The 16999-nt window shown below is 38.7% G+C and overlaps 1 protein-coding gene across 1 annotated transcript in view; it reads left to right on the plus strand.

Annotated features, from left to right (window-relative positions):
• EML6 (echinoderm microtubule associated protein like 6) overlaps positions 1 to 16999 on the plus strand; it is a gene marked incomplete at its 5' end in the record, with an annotated part of 43451 nt that overhangs the window by 13908 nt on the left and 12544 nt on the right. The window contains 9 exons of the mRNA XM_010075164.1: positions 181 to 357; positions 469 to 670; positions 900 to 1026; positions 9527 to 9541; positions 10825 to 10833; positions 12439 to 12517; positions 13702 to 13831; positions 15065 to 15163; positions 16792 to 16965. Of these exons, the coding sequence (XP_010073466.1) occupies positions 181 to 357; positions 469 to 670; positions 900 to 1026; positions 9527 to 9541; positions 10825 to 10833; positions 12439 to 12517; positions 13702 to 13831; positions 15065 to 15163; positions 16792 to 16965 (1012 nt within the window). The remainder of the gene's footprint in view (positions 1 to 180; positions 358 to 468; positions 671 to 899; positions 1027 to 9526; positions 9542 to 10824; positions 10834 to 12438; positions 12518 to 13701; positions 13832 to 15064; positions 15164 to 16791; positions 16966 to 16999) is intronic.

Below are 16999 nucleotides of genomic sequence, written 5' to 3' on the forward strand. Positions count from 1 at the left end.
AGTTTTAAGCCTTTTGAGGAAGATATGCAATTTTTGTGAACTAGCTGGAAACAGTGAACACTTCCTAAAAACACACACACAAAAAAAAGTTAATATCAAACACAGAAAAATAGATGCATTAAACCAGTATGTATTGGGTATGCATTAAGATGACTTATTTTGGGAAAATTTTGATTGCAGATAGAGAAGATTGAGTGGGACGCCTGGACATGTGTTCTTGGTCCTACATGTGAAGGAATTTGGCCCACGCACAGTGATGTCACTGTTGTAAATGCAGCTAGTCTTACCAAAGATGGAACACTATTAGCTACAGGAGATGATTTTGGGTTTGTGAAGCTTTTTTCATATCCAGTGAAGGTAATAACTGTATTTATTTCTGTGATTAGAAACCATGCAAGAAAAAAGATTTAAGGAAGACACTGTTTGCAATATGTCAGACTGCTAATACATGAATTCTTTGTGCTACAGGGCCAACATGCAAAATTCAAGAAGTACGTGGGTCACAGCGCACAGGTAACCAATGTGCGGTGGTTGCACAATGATTCTGTGCTGCTGACTGTAGGTGGTGCTGATACAGCTTTGATGATCTGGACCCGAGAATTTTTGGGCATTCAAGAGAGTAAGCTGGTTGATAGTGAAGAATCAGACACAGATGCAGAAGAAGATGGAGGTAAAAAGGAGTGTATAAAACATGTGTTTAATTTAGTCTTCATTCCACAGAGATTCACACAGGTGTTTAACTGGAAGTGGGCAAGAAACTTTCATATGCTAAAGTTCAGCGTAGGGAGAGCGTGGCAGGATTTGTTTCATTCCTCTTATTGGTGCAGATCATCTTGCTTTCTACTCTTCCACTATGCAACAAGGGTAGTTTGTTTTATTTTATGTTTTATTTTTCTAAGGTTATGATAGTGATGTTGCAAGAGAAAAAGCAATTGACTATACCACTAAGATCTATGCAGTAAGCATCCGAGAAATGGAAGGGACAAAACCACATCAACAGCTGAAGGAGGTTTCAGTAGAAGAGAGGTATGTCACACAAAGGCATTCGTTTTCAAATGTCCATTGCATTCTTTTCAATCTCTTTGCATTCAATTAAAAATAGTCTTTAGAAATAAGATGGTACAACATGTTAATAGGATGGAGAAAAATATGTCTATGTAAGTAAAACACCTGTGAGTGTTGCATTGTCTTCTGCTGTTCACATAAGCACTTATAGTCTTTCCTAATTAGTATGTGTAGCTGTACATCTGTCTCCAGCAGGGTGTCTGTGATAGGGTGAGCTTGTAAATACTTTGTAGTTAAGGCTTTTGGTGATGTTTTCATTGAAAGTTTTTCAGTTCCTTAGAATTGTGTCAGGTTGTTACTGTTAAAGCTGAAATTTCCCACGGCACACTTTGGCCTTAGGCTGAATTATTCTGAAACAAATAAACTGGAAGGTGAACAGTAGTGGAGAGGACCGTAAAGAAAAGAGGTAGGAGCTAAGCATAGAGGGTGAGGTCCAGTGAAACACAGACCTAGGGGAGTAGGTGAGTAAAAATTCTGACTGTGACCAGACTGCTGGGACAGAACAGTAGTATCTATAACCAGTAAAGTACGTTCCACTTTGTGATCTGGATCAAGGCACATTGTATCTGTACAAAGTATGCTGCGCATTAATCAAACAGCTGTGGCATTTATTGGTAACTGGGGTGTCACACTCCCCTTTTGGGATGGAGCTTTAGGAAGGATAAGAGCCTGTGAATGCTGATGGTTACTATAGGAGTTCAGATGAATAAAAACCTGTACAGTAAATTTACATCTGTGAATCCAGATGATGCCTCAACTGTAAATCCATGCAGTTTCTTTGGATAGAATTGTTTTTTATCAGGGGTCATTCTTTTACAGTGAGTTTTCTTGCTTTTGCCCAACATTGGGCACTGACAAAAAGGACTGCTGTGGGTTAACCCACAGCAAGAATTTAAGCTGAGTTCTTTCCCCTCAGTCTAACCGGTACACATGACTAGTAACAATACCAGTAGTGTGATGGCATATTGTTCTCCCCACAGGGATCCTGCCCTTGTTAGAGAAGAGGATACATAGTCCTCAGGGAATATTGCGGGTGCAGAAGTAAGCACTGGTGCACTGTAGGGTCCCTGCTGCAGGTAGTGCAAAAGATGAGAGCGTTGTATGTAGAAAGAGGCTGAGATGGCAAGAGGAGAGTGCTCTGAAGCCTGTGGAGAGCTGCTTTCTTGCTGGTCCTGCTTCTGTTGCCATTTCTTGGCGATGGTTGGCAAATAGAATATTTTTACAGGCAGCCTCTGTGTACCTCATTCCCTGCTGCCAGCTGAGAGAAGTACGACTGACTTGCAGAAAAACTGCATACTCACAGCTGCAAGTGGAGATTGTTCAAGCAGTTCTTTGAACAAATGTGTAACACATCATTACATTGAACAGTGTAAGGTCTAAGTTTCTTTTACTTGACTACTGAAAACTAGTGTCAACTTTTGAGATTTTTGGCTTTAAAAATCTCTTTGGTGTCCTGATGTGTGAGATATGGAGTGGAGTTAGTAATACTTTCTAATCTCGTGTCAACTTTTGAGTTTTTTGGCTTTAAAAATCTCTTTGGTGTCCTGATGTGTGAGATATGGAGTGGAGTTAGTAATACTTTCTAATCTCGTGCAAACCTTTGAAAAATTCATTAGTTTATGTTTTTAAAGCTCTCAGAGAATGCAGTGCTGAATATCATGGATAGAAAGTAATAATTTTTCATTCAGTGTTTGAATAGGAGCACAAATGTTGGGTGTGAAAAATGAGAAGAAAAATATTGCACCCCGTTGATTTCTTTCATTATAACGTCTTAATGCAAACATGCAGCAGGAGATTTGGTGATTTTTTTCACTAAAATGTTGGACCATAACCATTTATTTTCCCCTTCTTTAAGGATATCTCTTTCCATTTTCTCATTTACTCATGTAAAGTCTTTGTTCCTCCATTTTTCTATCAAAAGGCATAAGGAAAAAATTTTATTTTGTTTTGGGTGAATACTGTTGAATTGTTATTACACATAAAATAACAAATGCCAGTAGTACAATGGCCAGATGTTTTATACCAGAAACCCTCGTACCTTCCAGCTGCTTTATTCTGCTTCGATGATGAGTTTAATTGACCGATTAAGCTGAGTTTACAACTGTTCTGTACTAGTGAAGTACCAACAATGTGAGCATAAGCATCAGTCTCTTTTGCAGCTTTTCAGCACTGTTTTCAGTCTAGGAGTGAAAAACCACCACAGTCCCTTTGGGTCCTTAGAAAGCTTCCTTTCTCTGAAGCCCGGCCATGCTTACATGCAAGCAAGTGCCCTGCTTCTCCAAGGAGTATCTCAGTCTGCCACGTACACTTCAGGCTTCCTGACTGCCGAGTCTGTCTGCATTCTCAGTCCTATGTGGCATAAGCTGATTCAGCCAAACCTGCAGCATTGCTGTGGAGGAAGGCAACCCCTGAACAGAACAGGCAGTTTGCCTTTTTCAACCTTTCTAACAAACCATACAGCACCTGCAAAGCAGCACATGACAAGACAACTTTCCAGTTTGTCGCGCTAACACTGATAATACATAATGGAGGGAAAACATGCTTTGTGCCATGCAATGCCACAAAGCACCACTTCAGCTGGAAGCTCCTCTAGTATGCCCAAGTGTTTCCAAGCTGCCCCCCCGTTTAGAGCTGGTGGGCCTGATTACAGGGGTAGGCATCTCCTCTGCAGTGGGGTTGCCTCCAATTTCCATAATAGTCTCTTCGTAATGACTGTACATGAAAATAGCATACTGTAGTCTGTCTGAATGAATAATCTGTCCCATAGCAAGTTCTTGACTGAAGAGAGCAAAAGAGAAGGTTTTAACATTCTCCATATCTTTTTTCTTCTTACTGTCTCTATGTAATCAACAGGTTTGTACTTCATTTTAAAATAGCTTAAAAATAAACCCTTGTAACCATCCTTTCCATATTTTCTGCTGAAGAATCAGAGCTATTCTTCACATGTTTTGTTTGTCCTCTTTCAGCCCTTCACGTTTTATATGTCCTCTTTCAGTTACAGCTACTTCAATATAATCACGTTTGGTATTTGGAATTTGTGTTCTGATAAATTTGTCAACAGATCCTGTACTTTTCATATATATCTTGTTAGGCAAAGAAATACTAGCTTCCCTTTCTTCATCAGATTAATATAAATTGTCAGAATTTATAGTCAAACAATTAGAAATTTTATGGTGAAATGTAGGCAAAACCGCAGTTTCTGAGGGTGTTGTGCTAGGATAAGTCCTTAGGCTGTGAAAGGTACCGGGTTTTGGATGCAGTAAAATGAGATTAATATGCTGGCTACTGCAGTTGTCAAAGGCTTCAGGTTTTTGGCCACAGTTGCACCAATATGCACACAATTTATGCAGGATGTCAACACTCCCAATTATGAGTGCTTCAGAGTGAAGCTGACTTCTCTGGTAAAATATATGAGTTATGAGGCAAGCTTCGTAGATGTGCCAGATGCCCTAACGATCTAAGAAGTGTCCTCCTTGATCTATTTTCATTGTATGTCTGAGAAAGGAAAAATTCTGAGTTATTCATAGGTATAATGGATAGGAATCCAGAATTAAACAAAGTAAGTTTAAATTAAGAAAAGAAAAAAAGAGAAGAACAAGCTTCCAGCTCAAGCAGGAGAGAGGAATAGCTGGGGCTGTTGCTCTGAGCTGCTTCTTGGGGGCAATGTCTTTAAGCTCACTATGTTTCTTTCTTTAAACAGTAATATTCAGAAGGTGAATAGTTGCTGAACAAACTATTTCCCTGCTTATATAATACAAATACTCTTCAAAGGTATTATGTGACAGCCAGGAGACAGTTTTTGTTCAAGAAGAACCTTTTTTTCCCTCTTTACTATAGCTACATTTCCATCTTTTTGACCTTTGTGTTTACTAGAATAAGCTTGGGGGTCTCCATGCTTCTGTAATATTAAGAGTGGTGAATCTGAAAAACTCAAAGGACATTATCTCTGTAGAAATAACAAATCATGGTACAGTTCAGGAGGAGTTTGATCTTGAGAACTGTGAAGTCTCTTCTGAAACTACTGCAAGTATCTGTTTGAGAGCTGATACAGGCTGTGCCAGGTTAGGAGGCAAAAGCTTTGCAACAAACACCACCCTTCTGGAAAGGAATCAACAATTCACAGATGATGCCCCCAAAATTAATACAAAGACTTACTCTGCTGTCTTCTTGTCAGCAATTCCTGTCCGTTCTCTCCTCCATCGTGGGAAAGCGAGTAGGAGGATAGATTTGACATAATACTTGTATCAAGATGACTGTGAGCAACTGCTGTGCATCCTCTGTTACTGCCTGACATGTGCTTTGTGCTTTGCACAATCCAGCAGGATGAAAAGGAAATCTATATTACACCAGGACCTCCAGCGTAAGCAAACTGGGTGGAGAAATTTCATTATTATAAAGGGCAAAAAACTTACATACCTGGGATAATATTAAGGTTTTTCCTTAGAAAATAAAATTAAAGTCCTTTATGTGCTTTTCCTGTCTTATTTATTTGTGTAATTAAAATAAAGATGATTCTGCAAATATCTTGCATGAACATACAAGTTACACGATAGATTTTACTTGCAGGATATGAAATAACTCACGGTCTGGTATTTTTTGGTGGCACTCAAGATTCACTGTCTCCATCAAAAGCTTTAGGATGGAAAAGTAACAGGAGAGATGAGGCTGAGGAACAGTTTTTAAATGTCTTGTGGTTGTATTAGTTGGTGCATTTGGTTAAGATCATTGATTGATTGTTGTTTCTCTCTCCTCTCCCCAACCTTCTTGTTTTTCTTCTTCTCCCTTTACATGTCTGTCCTCCTGTCCTCCCCTCCTGCCCTTATTTTTCTCTTCCTTTTTTGCTCCTCTGATTGGCATCCTCTTCTTTGCTCTGCCTGTGTGATACAGAAGTGGGGTGCCAATGAGAGGTGCTGCAGGAGCAGTCTTGCGGTGCGGGAGCTCCAAGAGCAGTGCTCCCACACCATGGGACCGCCTGGTCACTGCTGGGACTGTCCCAGACAATCCAGGACAATTGTAAGCTCTCCTGTGTGTAATGTAGGAATTGTGCTCCATTTCAGAAAAGGGCTAACTTTTGAACTGGGACCATTTGAACTGGCAAAGAATTTATATAATAAGAAATAAACCACGCTTGCGTGAAGACTATTTATGTTTCTAATCTGAAAGGCAGATACATTTGAATTTTGCATTCTGCTAACCACTAACATATATCCTGTGTTTGCAGCTTTCATTTGCATGGCTCTACATAAACTGAAAACTCTTGTAATATACCTGGTGATGGAAAACCCTTTAAAGCAGGTTGAATGTGTAGAAAACAAAAAGCAGCATTAGCAAGTTTGTCTAGTTTTCTGTTTTCTTAACATACTGGCTTGTCTCACTCTCCATGGGGTACGTGTCTCAGAGCCTGTTCTCAGTTGTGTTATTATGCATCATTTGTAATCACATGCTCTGATAAAGATGAGAAGCCGTATTTTCTCTCCTCAAATATTATTCTTTTATTTATTTCTTTACAACAACATGAGCTAAATTATATAAGCTTTCAAAACAGCCCCCACAAGTGGCGAGTACAAGCCTTTCTACCATAAACCAAATTATTAGACATATTGTTACAAACTTTGTTCATGCATTTTACATGCACACTTCTGTGTGTGCAGTGTAAAAGCTTTGAATGTGAATTGATGTTTTGTTTTTGTGTAGGAGGGAACTATTCAAAATGTGTCTGGGGCGGAGAAAATAACTTTGGGCTTATCTTGGCAGAAACCCACAGTTTGAGAAGGAGTACCATCCTTTGGAGTTTTCACTTTTACTTTCTCAACAGCATTATATCAAGTTAATGCGTGCTAAATGTATTTGGCAGCATGGTGGTTGTATCACAGCTGTCCCCAGGGCTGGAACACGTAGTGACTGCTGTTTTTACAGCTCCTGCCAACCTCCTGACACAGGGTCAATCCCATTTCTCCCACAGGTCAGCACAAGCTGGCCTAAAGGTCTGTCACTTGTGTGACGCTGTGCGTGTGGAACTGAGAGATGCCAATACTGTCACAGCGCACATCTTACCAAGGTTTCTCTCTCTGAACTCGAGTGCTCTATGCCCTGAGGCTGACAGGAAATATTCAGCTTTTTTTGAGAGTTGTTGTATAGGTTGTAGTCCAGGAAGGGGCTGTAAAAGCATTGTTCTGAGATGTTTTGTTGTGCAGGGGAAGGATGCTATTTTATCTGCCTGGTATGTTTTGCCTCCAGCCCAAAACTTCTCCATATACTATTGGTTGAATATTTTTGCTTATACAATGAGCACAGCTTTGAAACATATCAGAGTTTATGTAAGGAATAACAAACCAAATGGAAAAGACTCTTCCTCTAAAACATGATCACAAACCCTGAGAGAAGCCTAAGGCAAGAGAGAGACCCTCCAGAATATGCTAAAGTTGGGTTGATTGTGATGCCTTGGTAGTAATGGAGAGAGTTGTCCTGAAGTCTCATTACCTGAGGTATTCAAAACTTTTTAGCTCAAAGACAGAAGTTTGGGGTTTGCCTAAAGCATGTTCCAATGTGTTCCTTGAAACTGGATTTGGCAAAGGGGGCTGCGAGATCTTCCAGACAGCCCTGGCGGTCCAGGGTGTTAGGTATGACAGATCTCTGCGATAGGGCCGACATATTTTACAGTCAGTGTCCAGTTCAACAGCTTTCGTATGACAGATCTCTGCGATAGGGCCGGCATATTTACAGTCAGTGTCCAGTTCAACAGCTTTACCAGATGGTTAGAGCAATAAAATTGTTAAAAAATAAAGATTCAGATTTCAGATTTAATTGAGAACTTATTATCCTTCTTACTAACCTGCTTTTCTGCTTGTTTCACATTTGGAGACTGAACTAGAATGACAAATGAATGCAATGACTAGCTTCCCTTACAAAATACGAAAATGGCTATCACTCCCATACATTCTGCAATACTGTTTCTTTTTTTTTAAAGAGTGCATCAGCATACCTGTGAAATCATAAATATTGTAAACATGCTAAGGCTTTTTCAGTGCTATGCTTATAAAAAATAATTTAGATAACAGTTTGTATTTCCCTCTATTTTTGTTTCAGCTTTGCTTTGATCCACTGTATTAGAGAGTAGGATATTTTCATATTCAGTACTATTCCTTTTTGTTGTCTTGTGTTATCTGCAAAATACAAAGGAAAAGTAACCGCAGGAAAGTTGTATGCAGAACTATGTATGTTGGGATGGGAAAATCCAAGGGTCAAGAATTCACAAAATCTTTTAATCACTTCTTAAAGCTCTAGGAGTTTTGCAGCAGTTTTGGGGCATTTGGGAGTCCCCCTCCTGTTGACTCCTGGAAGTGTACTTTTAAAAGCTGCTTTTGCATTTTTTCTTAAATGAACAGTACATTTTTTTTTTCATCTTTAATTTTTAATTGTCTTGTCCAAGCAAACCTACCAGCAGTGGATTGTCTTACCTCTCTTTGAGCCTTGCTTTCTCTTCTTCAGAGCAATCCTGCTCATTTTTATTTTTGTGTTGCAACCAAGTACATTCCCTCTCTGCTTAGCAGGCATCTCAACACACACATTAGTCTCCCATCTGGACTCTCTTCAGCTTCTTCTCCACCCATTTCTGCTGAGCCTGACCTGTCACCTTTTTGGAGTCAGGACATTTTTGTCCATCTGTCCCTGCTCCAAACCTCATTGTTTATCACTTTCATGCAGCGTTATTTCTGAAGACCGAGTTCTCTTCCATTGGCCGCAGAACAGAATATTGGTGTTCTCGCCAGTTTAGTACTGATGCAGACAGCATCTCTCATCAGAGAGCAATTATCCCATGTGCTCTAAAAACACAAGCTGGTTATCTCTGTCCCATGGAATTGATCATGACAAATTTGGGTCTGCTTTTTCTATTTTCTCTTTAAATGGATCTAACTTTTTTTTCCCCATTGCTTTGGCCCTGTTGTCTGAGATCACATCTCTTGTCTCCCTCAAGGTGCCCCACTCTTCCAAAACCTCAGTCCCTCTTTCCCCCCTGCCCAACTCTCAGTAGGTCCGTCTTATTCTCTGTCCTAGTGCTGCCTGTTCACCCCACCCATGCCTTAGGCTCCTCTTCCTGTTCATTGGTCTTGGCCATTTCAAATTGCTTTCTTGGTTAGGTGACAGTGAACGAATTGTCTCTTTACATTTCTACCCATAAAGAGAGTGGGTGAGAATCTGTCAGTTTAAATCTGGAGTTAGCTCACCCGTTTATAGTCGTGGATACTTGTGTAAGCATATCATCAAGATAATAATTAGTAACAGAAATTTTATTTGCTATGTTCACAGTATCTAAAGAACTGAAAGCCCTCTAATGTCTGACTGTGTCTTGTCTTTCCTGGAACCCATTCCTCCCGTAATGTGATACAAGCACATTTATTTTAAATCACTGGGAAGAAACCGTTAATGCTTGTATTATGTTTTAACTTGCTTTCCTTTGGAGGCAGGGAATTGTCAAGTAAGTACTAACACACAGCACAGAAAAAGCACAGGTTGCTGTGAATGTGCAGTGCAGATTGCATAGGTCCAAAAGGGTAAATATATGTAATTTGCTACAGTGCCAATTTCTTGTCTTGACACTGCCGTCTTATGTATCAAAATAAATTAGGTGTAGTCACAAACTTGTTAAAAATTAAATGACTTGTTAAAATGTTAAAAATTTGATGCTGCTTTACATTTGTTTTATTAAGATAATAATGAATGCATACGTGTGTATATATACATGTACATGTATATATGTATGAATGCACACAACATTTGTGTTTGTGTGTACTGTGAATAGATATATATAAAAGTATATGTGTGTATGTGTATGTTTCCAGATTAAATCTCATGCTTACAATCTAGTGATTATCAGTGGTGTCATAGTGGTAGTGTTCTCTTGCTTTCATAAAAATTCTGGCTTGCTCTTGTCATAAAGTTTAACTGATGTTCCTAGGTAAAGAAATGTAAAATGATCTACTTTAAAAAATTACACTAAAACAGAAAAAAGAGCAGGAAGCATACAAGAAAATGATTTATTATTTTCAGAAGTGCTGATTCAAAGGCCCTAGTAAATCTGGGATGAAATGGCTTTTGCAGTTCTAGCATCACGTAAGGGTTTTATTTTCTAAGAGAATTAAGTTTTGTAATAATTTCCTCCCCCTGCCCCGATCTCAACTGGTGACTGCGCTGCTGTTCGGTCCAATTACCACTGATGGTTACATAACATGACTTGATTGACCACTTTCAGAGAAAATAAAGGTACTTGTTTCTCTGTGAACAAAAAGTACAAGCTGTCCCTGTTAGTAGGTTGGCGAACCGATGAACAATTATGAGGCTAAATTGGAGGCTGAACTAGGATAGAAAACAATCTTCCCTTGTGGGAAATTCGCAACAGTGCTTATGAGACTGGTAAGTTGGTACCAGTTTCTATCCCTGACAGACACCTGAAAATAACCAAAATGTGGAATCACATTCTCCTTCACTATAATGTGTGCAGGAAGCATAGGTGTACCTTCCTTTTTTCCCTCCGTCCTGTAGGATCTTTAGTTCAGAGTATACCCAGGGATTTCTGAATTTGTAGACTGGTGCACTCTTTAATTTCTGTTTTAGTTCTTGCTGGCATGCTTGAATAGCATGTTTTGTGTCACAAAGGAATGACTGAACAGCTCTAAAAATGCTTGTGCATGAGTAAAAGTGGTCAGAAGTATTCCTAAACTGTATTAAGTTTCTTACTTGGCTTTGTTTGCTGCTTCCAAGGGGATCAAGGTAACTCTTTCACTTTTAATATCACAAGATCACCTGCTCATGTACTTTGCTAGTACTCGGTGAGTTTGCTTGTTTGCTTGAGAAGTGGGTTAATTTGTTCACCTCCGGCTTTGTTCTGCCTTTCTTAGAGCTCAGATTTTCATGCTACTTACTCCTGCAATAAGTATTCTAGCTGTGTAGCAGTAAGTGTTGTAGTTGTGCATTTTGTCAATTGTTGCCTTTAATACCTTCCATAAAAAGTACAATTCCAGAAAAAGCAGCTCCCTCTAAGCAGAAGGGATTCCATTCTTCAGCAATGAAATTCTGCAAAATGAGAGTTAATGGTAGTTACCATATAAGGACAAAAGCAATCTAATTTTCACAGCATATATAATGTATATCAAGTTTGCACCTTTTTGAAATCTTAAACTGTGGAAATGCTTTCCAAATTTGAGTGCTTATTAAATAAATTGAGGCCAGGTATTTTGTTTTTTTATTTATGGAATCCCACTGTTGTTTAACCCCACCTTAGAATCTGCAACTGGAGTTTAAAGGCATGCAGTGGGGTGGGCTTTGTATTATTAACAGCAGCCATCAAGTGATGTTTTAGAGCAAGCATTTAACTAGAATATCTGTTTTTATTCTTTTGCCATCACCACTTCTACCCCAACCTTCTAGCAAGACCTATTTTCTAAGTAAAAGATCATCAAACACGAGAAAGAGTCTAGGCCAGATTTTGATGGGACAATTTCTCCAGTAATCGAGTGCCATTTTAATGTCTCTGTTCTGCTGGTGACAGGGTTAGAATTAGCCCTCATGAATTCCTGTTAGCAGAAAGGGAGAATCATTATGGTTAAATTAACACAACAGTCATCTCGGGTGGAGCCTGGGCGGCAGACATTTGATTTTGTAAGGTCATGAACTTCTCGAGGCTGAGCTCCCTCTACTCCTCTTAGGTTTGAGCCTCTCTTTTTTTCTTGGAAGGATCAAGTCAAATAGTGGTAAAGGTTATCTTTAAAGAACATTTGCATGAACCAAATTTTGTTTTGGTCTGTGTTCTGCATTTGTCTTTTTAGCTACTTTTAGCAACTGTAATTATATGAAAATGCTGTACTGGCCTTAGTCTCTGTTAAATTCACGTGGCTGAGGGACTTGTACATTTTAAAATGTAATCATTTTATCTTTAACATGATTTTGAGAAGATTTTAATACAGTCATGTCAAGGTTTTGTGATGGGGTTTCTCAGAACAAGCAAGGCTGGGGAAAGGTCAACTGCCAGCCATAGAAAATATTTTAGATAACTTCTGAAAGCGACAATTTACTATCGTTTAGTATTCAAGGATTTCCCCACGAATTTAAATCCTTTAAAAAAATAAAATTGCTGTACAATGTTCTGTTCTGCCACTCATCCACAAAGTCTACATCAACGTTATTTCTGCGATTTCCATCAAAATGTGTATGATTTTAGTCAGCTTATTGTATAACTGTAAAAAAAGCAAGGCATTCAGCTCATCTAGTATCAACTGGCCATTTCCTGTTCACACACAAAACATATGCTATGGTTTTGAAGGATTTAGTTTGCTTTCAAATGTATTGATTGTCTTCTTTCTTAAATGTTTGTTTCAGGCCACCAGTTAGCAGAGCTGCTCCTCAACCTGAAAAACTGCAAAAGAACAATATCAGCAAAAAAAAGAAACTGGTTGAGGTCAGGCTTATATACTTTTTCCTTTGCTTTATAGGTAATATGTGCTGGGTGAAATTCATCCCTATTTTGAGGGCAGCTAAAGCCATGTATCGGTAGATGATAAGAGAAAGGAGTTTCTAGACAGAGCTTTCAGCCCTGGTGGCAAACACCAGAAGATGTGATAGAGGGTATTCTCTGTCAGAATGAACCTCAGATTCAGGGTGTTAAAGCTTACCTATACTATCAGATGTCTCCAAACTCTGAATTTGTCTCTTAATTGAAAGGGCAGGTAGAGCCGAGGTGTATGTCTTTGCACAGCAGAACCCACACTCAGTGCATAACTCCAAGGGAAGTATAGTCAGAAACTGCACTTTCACACGTGAAAAACCACCTGCGTGACTTTGAATGATGAAATTTGCTCTTTTACTTTGCAACATGTATTTTCCCCACACTGCATTGCCCCCCCAGACAAGTTTTTGGAATTTCCATGTAATGTGCTGAACAGGGAGTACTCTATGGTCTGTGTGGACAATTTGTAATGATTGCTTGGTCTGTCAGTGTAACTCAAATTGTTCCAAGCAAGCAAGCTCATTAAGTCTGTCTTCTGGGCTAGAAAAGCAACTTTTAACAACAATCCATTAACCATCACTGTTTTTTCTGGAGGAAATTTCCTTGGCAATTGCTTATTGTAAGCTGAAATTATACCTCTGATTAATGTTAATTATAGCCTGCCTTTGCTTCTTATAAGGACTTTAAGGTCAGAATTTGGTCTGTTAAAATTTGGTAGTTTATGAGAAACATTTTTGAAGACTCCTAAAGTAGAAGTAGAGATGTTTGCAAACACTGTGATGGGAAGATGAATAAAATTGGACTTTTTTTTGGTAAGTTGTATATATTTTGAATGAAAATTTACAGAAACAAAACATTTACAGATGGCTGAATTATTAAAGAACTAGCAATATAAATGCAGTGCCTTAGTTGAGTGATTAAAGCATTGTAGAGTCTGTGAGAATGTCATGCCTCAATATTAAGTAGCAGAACAAAGATAACTGAGTAATTATTGTTTAATTATTCCATTACCTCCATAAGATATTTGTAGCTTGTGTAATTACTTTAGAATGGTGCTTATGTGATCCAAACTCTGTAATTTCCTTGTTTCTTCTTTCACTGCACTCTTATTCTTTCTTTTTGTTTTGTTTGACCAGGAGCTGGCTTTAGACCATGTTTTTGGATACAGAGGATTTGATTGTCGCAACAACCTTCATTACCTAAATGATGGTGCTGATATTATTTTCCACACAGCTGCAGCAGGCATAGTTCAAAATCTTTCTACTGGTAATTCAATTTGAAACAATACATTGAGATAAAAAAATATGCTGTACAAGTAAAATATTTCTGATTGAAACTCTTAACTTTTTAATGTCCTTGTAATTTTCTCACATTTTGCATCTTGATAAATAATGCAGAAAAATGTAGAAGGCTCTTACATCAGATTGACAATTTCTCCTGTTCAGGTCACGCTGTAGAGCCATCCTGTTCCTTTCAGCAGGTGTGATTCTGCTAGGAAGTGTAATAAAAACCTGTTCTGTTTCTGCAGTTGTGTCTTGCTGAAATCCATGCTGAAGACACAGGAATGGTTTTCTCAGAGGAGAGAGCCTGTGTTATGAAATGACCAGAACCCCCAAAAATGTTAGGAGCAGTAACATTCACTGTTTCATTTTTAGTTGTTTTAGCAAAGTCATACTCCAGGGAAGGGCACATTTTGATGTGATACAGTGTGAGCAAGTTGCTCTTTAGAAGGGGTACAAATATTCCCTGCCTTTTGGGTAAGAGGAGAAGGAAAAAACACCAACAATTTATCTGGCCTTAAGTGGTAGCGCCGACATCTCCATATTCTTCATGTGTCTCAAGAAACAAAGACAGGAATTTACAGAATTTTGTCTTTATTTTATTCCCTTTTGGTGCCACAGCAAACCAAACGGTCACAGCGGTGTGCTTAGCAGCTCTGCTGCCAGGAAGGAGCTGAGGCAGAAGAGCTGTCACATCTGGGCACCTTTGGGGACTCCAGTCCTAGCGCGGCCTCTGACCCGTGGCACCGGGAAGCACAGTCCCATGTGTTCTTTCTGGGCCCTTTCCCTTGGGAAGATTTTGCAAAGCGCAGACTTCCTAGGTCTTTACTCTCTGCTTTGTTTCCCACTGGCTGCTTCCATTTACGAGGAAACCTGGGCCCTGCATGTGACAGTTTTGCTTTTTCGTGTGGTTACAGGAGGCTACAGGATGGTTCTTGGGCTGATTCCTTGGACATAGCTAGTTTACCAAATACTGCACATTTATATCTATATCACCTATGTCTGTATCTATTGATGTGTGTTAACAGTTACGTTCATAGTGCATTTGGTAGTGGTGCCTGGGAATGAGAGCAGAGCAGCTGTCACCAAAGTTGTTGCCCTGCACCCATCCATTCCCTGGAGAGTTCAGCATGAGTGTAGCTGCTTGAATACTCTTTGCTTCAGTGGTGATTCTTTCTTCTATACTGTTGTGAATAAAAACGTGTTTGAATTTTATTAGGTAGTCAGAGTTTCTACCTGGAGCACACTGATGACATTCTCTGCCTAACTGTGAATCAGCACCCAAAGTATAAAAATATTGTGGCTACCAGCCAGATCGGTAGGTGACTCTCCACATAACAAAGTTTTACTCAAAAATTACCAGGGCCACTGATTTATTTTGGGCTTTTGCGCGTAGGAATTTTACCAGGACATGCCAGTCTTACTGTCCTCTAACTTCTTTGATTTTAAAGAGACAATCTAGCTTCAAGATTTTCTTAGGATTTCAGTTTCTTCTCTGATTGTGAGTCATTGGATTTTAGAGTTACTTGTAGTTTAATCATATTTCAGAAAGCAAGTTTTCATAAACTACACTACGTCATCTTATTAATCTGTAATCACAAGATTTATAGAATTCCCTCTTTCCTGCCTGTATCCAAGATACAATAATTAAAATTTCCAATGCAGAAGAACAAAAGTTGTACAGAAAAGGAAAGAAATAGAGTGAAATCTCAGTGGAAATTATGACACATGTAAGGGGCCAATTGTGAAACCACATGTGTTTGTTTATTATTTACACATAGAGCCCTGTTAGATTCCCTAGTACCTCTTGCAGGAGTAAACATTTTATGGGAAATGCAGGATCATTTGTCCCAAGCCTTGAGAAGGATCTGTTGCTTCTCACTTAAACCAGCTTACTACTGGAATAATTAACTTTGCAAAAAAGAACACTGTCATTCTAATTCATATTATTCGAGAAGGAGACTCAAGTCCATAACTTCTGAAATAAGGAACTTAACAGGGGGCAGAAAACTGGTAGTAGATGAACACCTTGACAAACCATTTTTGCCACCTGTACCAAGTGCTGTCACTTCAGTTTGAATGTTGAGTAAACATAAAAATCCATACATATTGTCAGAGCTCCAGTTCAAAATACTGATTTCTATGACACGGGAGAGGTGACTGTTAAAGGCCTTTTTTTCTATTCTGTCAATAAGAGCCCATGAAATCAGTGTTTCTGATTTTGGTTGATATTCTGTATAACTACAGATTCATTTCACTTTAAAATGTAATAATTTTTTAAAACTGCATGTCTTTAGCATTTCTTTTAAATACCATTTTGAAAACTCAAAAGTACTAAATATTGTTGCAATATTTGTGTATAAAACCCGACATACCCAAAAAAGTTCAACAATATTCCTGCTTATTTATTTTGTTGATTTAATCCATATCCATTTTCAAATCTTTAATTTTGTTTTCCTTCTGGTGCTGATGCTGGCACTTCAGCATTAGAAACATGACTTATTTCACCTATTGTTTTCCCTTGGTGCTTCCTCATTTGCCATTGCTCTCACAATGCAGGTGATATGACAGAATTTCCAGGTAAGGCTGATTTGTTTGTGATTTTAGTCAGCAGAGTTATGTAAAAGTTTCATGTTACCTCATTGTATCTGTGTGAATCGCGGATACAAGTGAAACATCTACAGACTATTTCTTTTGCATGAGGTTCTTCATAAATGTTACTTTGTTCTTTTAGAATTTGTCTTACTTCATGAATTACAATGATTTCTCCTTGTGTTTTGCAAACAATTATGATTTTTTTGAGTAGTGTTAATCTTAAAACAAAACAAAACCCCACAACTTATAAGTGTCTTGTTTAGGTTAAATGTTCTTGAAAAATGCACATTTTGCATGGAAGCTTTCCAGATACTGAACTAATTCCCTTTTAATACATCTTTTTGCACATAGGTACAACTCCCACAATTCATATATGGGATGCTATGAGTAAGCAAACAATTTCAATGCTACGTTGCTTCCATACCAAAGGGGTCAACTATGTTAACTTCAGTGCAACTGGCAAACTTCTGGTGTCAGTGGGAGTTGATCCAGAACATACTATCACAGTGTGGAGGTGGCAAGAAGGTAACTCAGGAAAAGTCGTGTTCCTCAGCCTAGC

Source organism: Pterocles gutturalis, unplaced genomic scaffold, assembly GCF_000699245.1.
Source record: "Pterocles gutturalis isolate BGI_N339 unplaced genomic scaffold, ASM69924v1 scaffold11172, whole genome shotgun sequence".
Taxonomy (NCBI): domain Eukaryota; kingdom Metazoa; phylum Chordata; class Aves; order Pterocliformes; family Pteroclidae; genus Pterocles; species Pterocles gutturalis.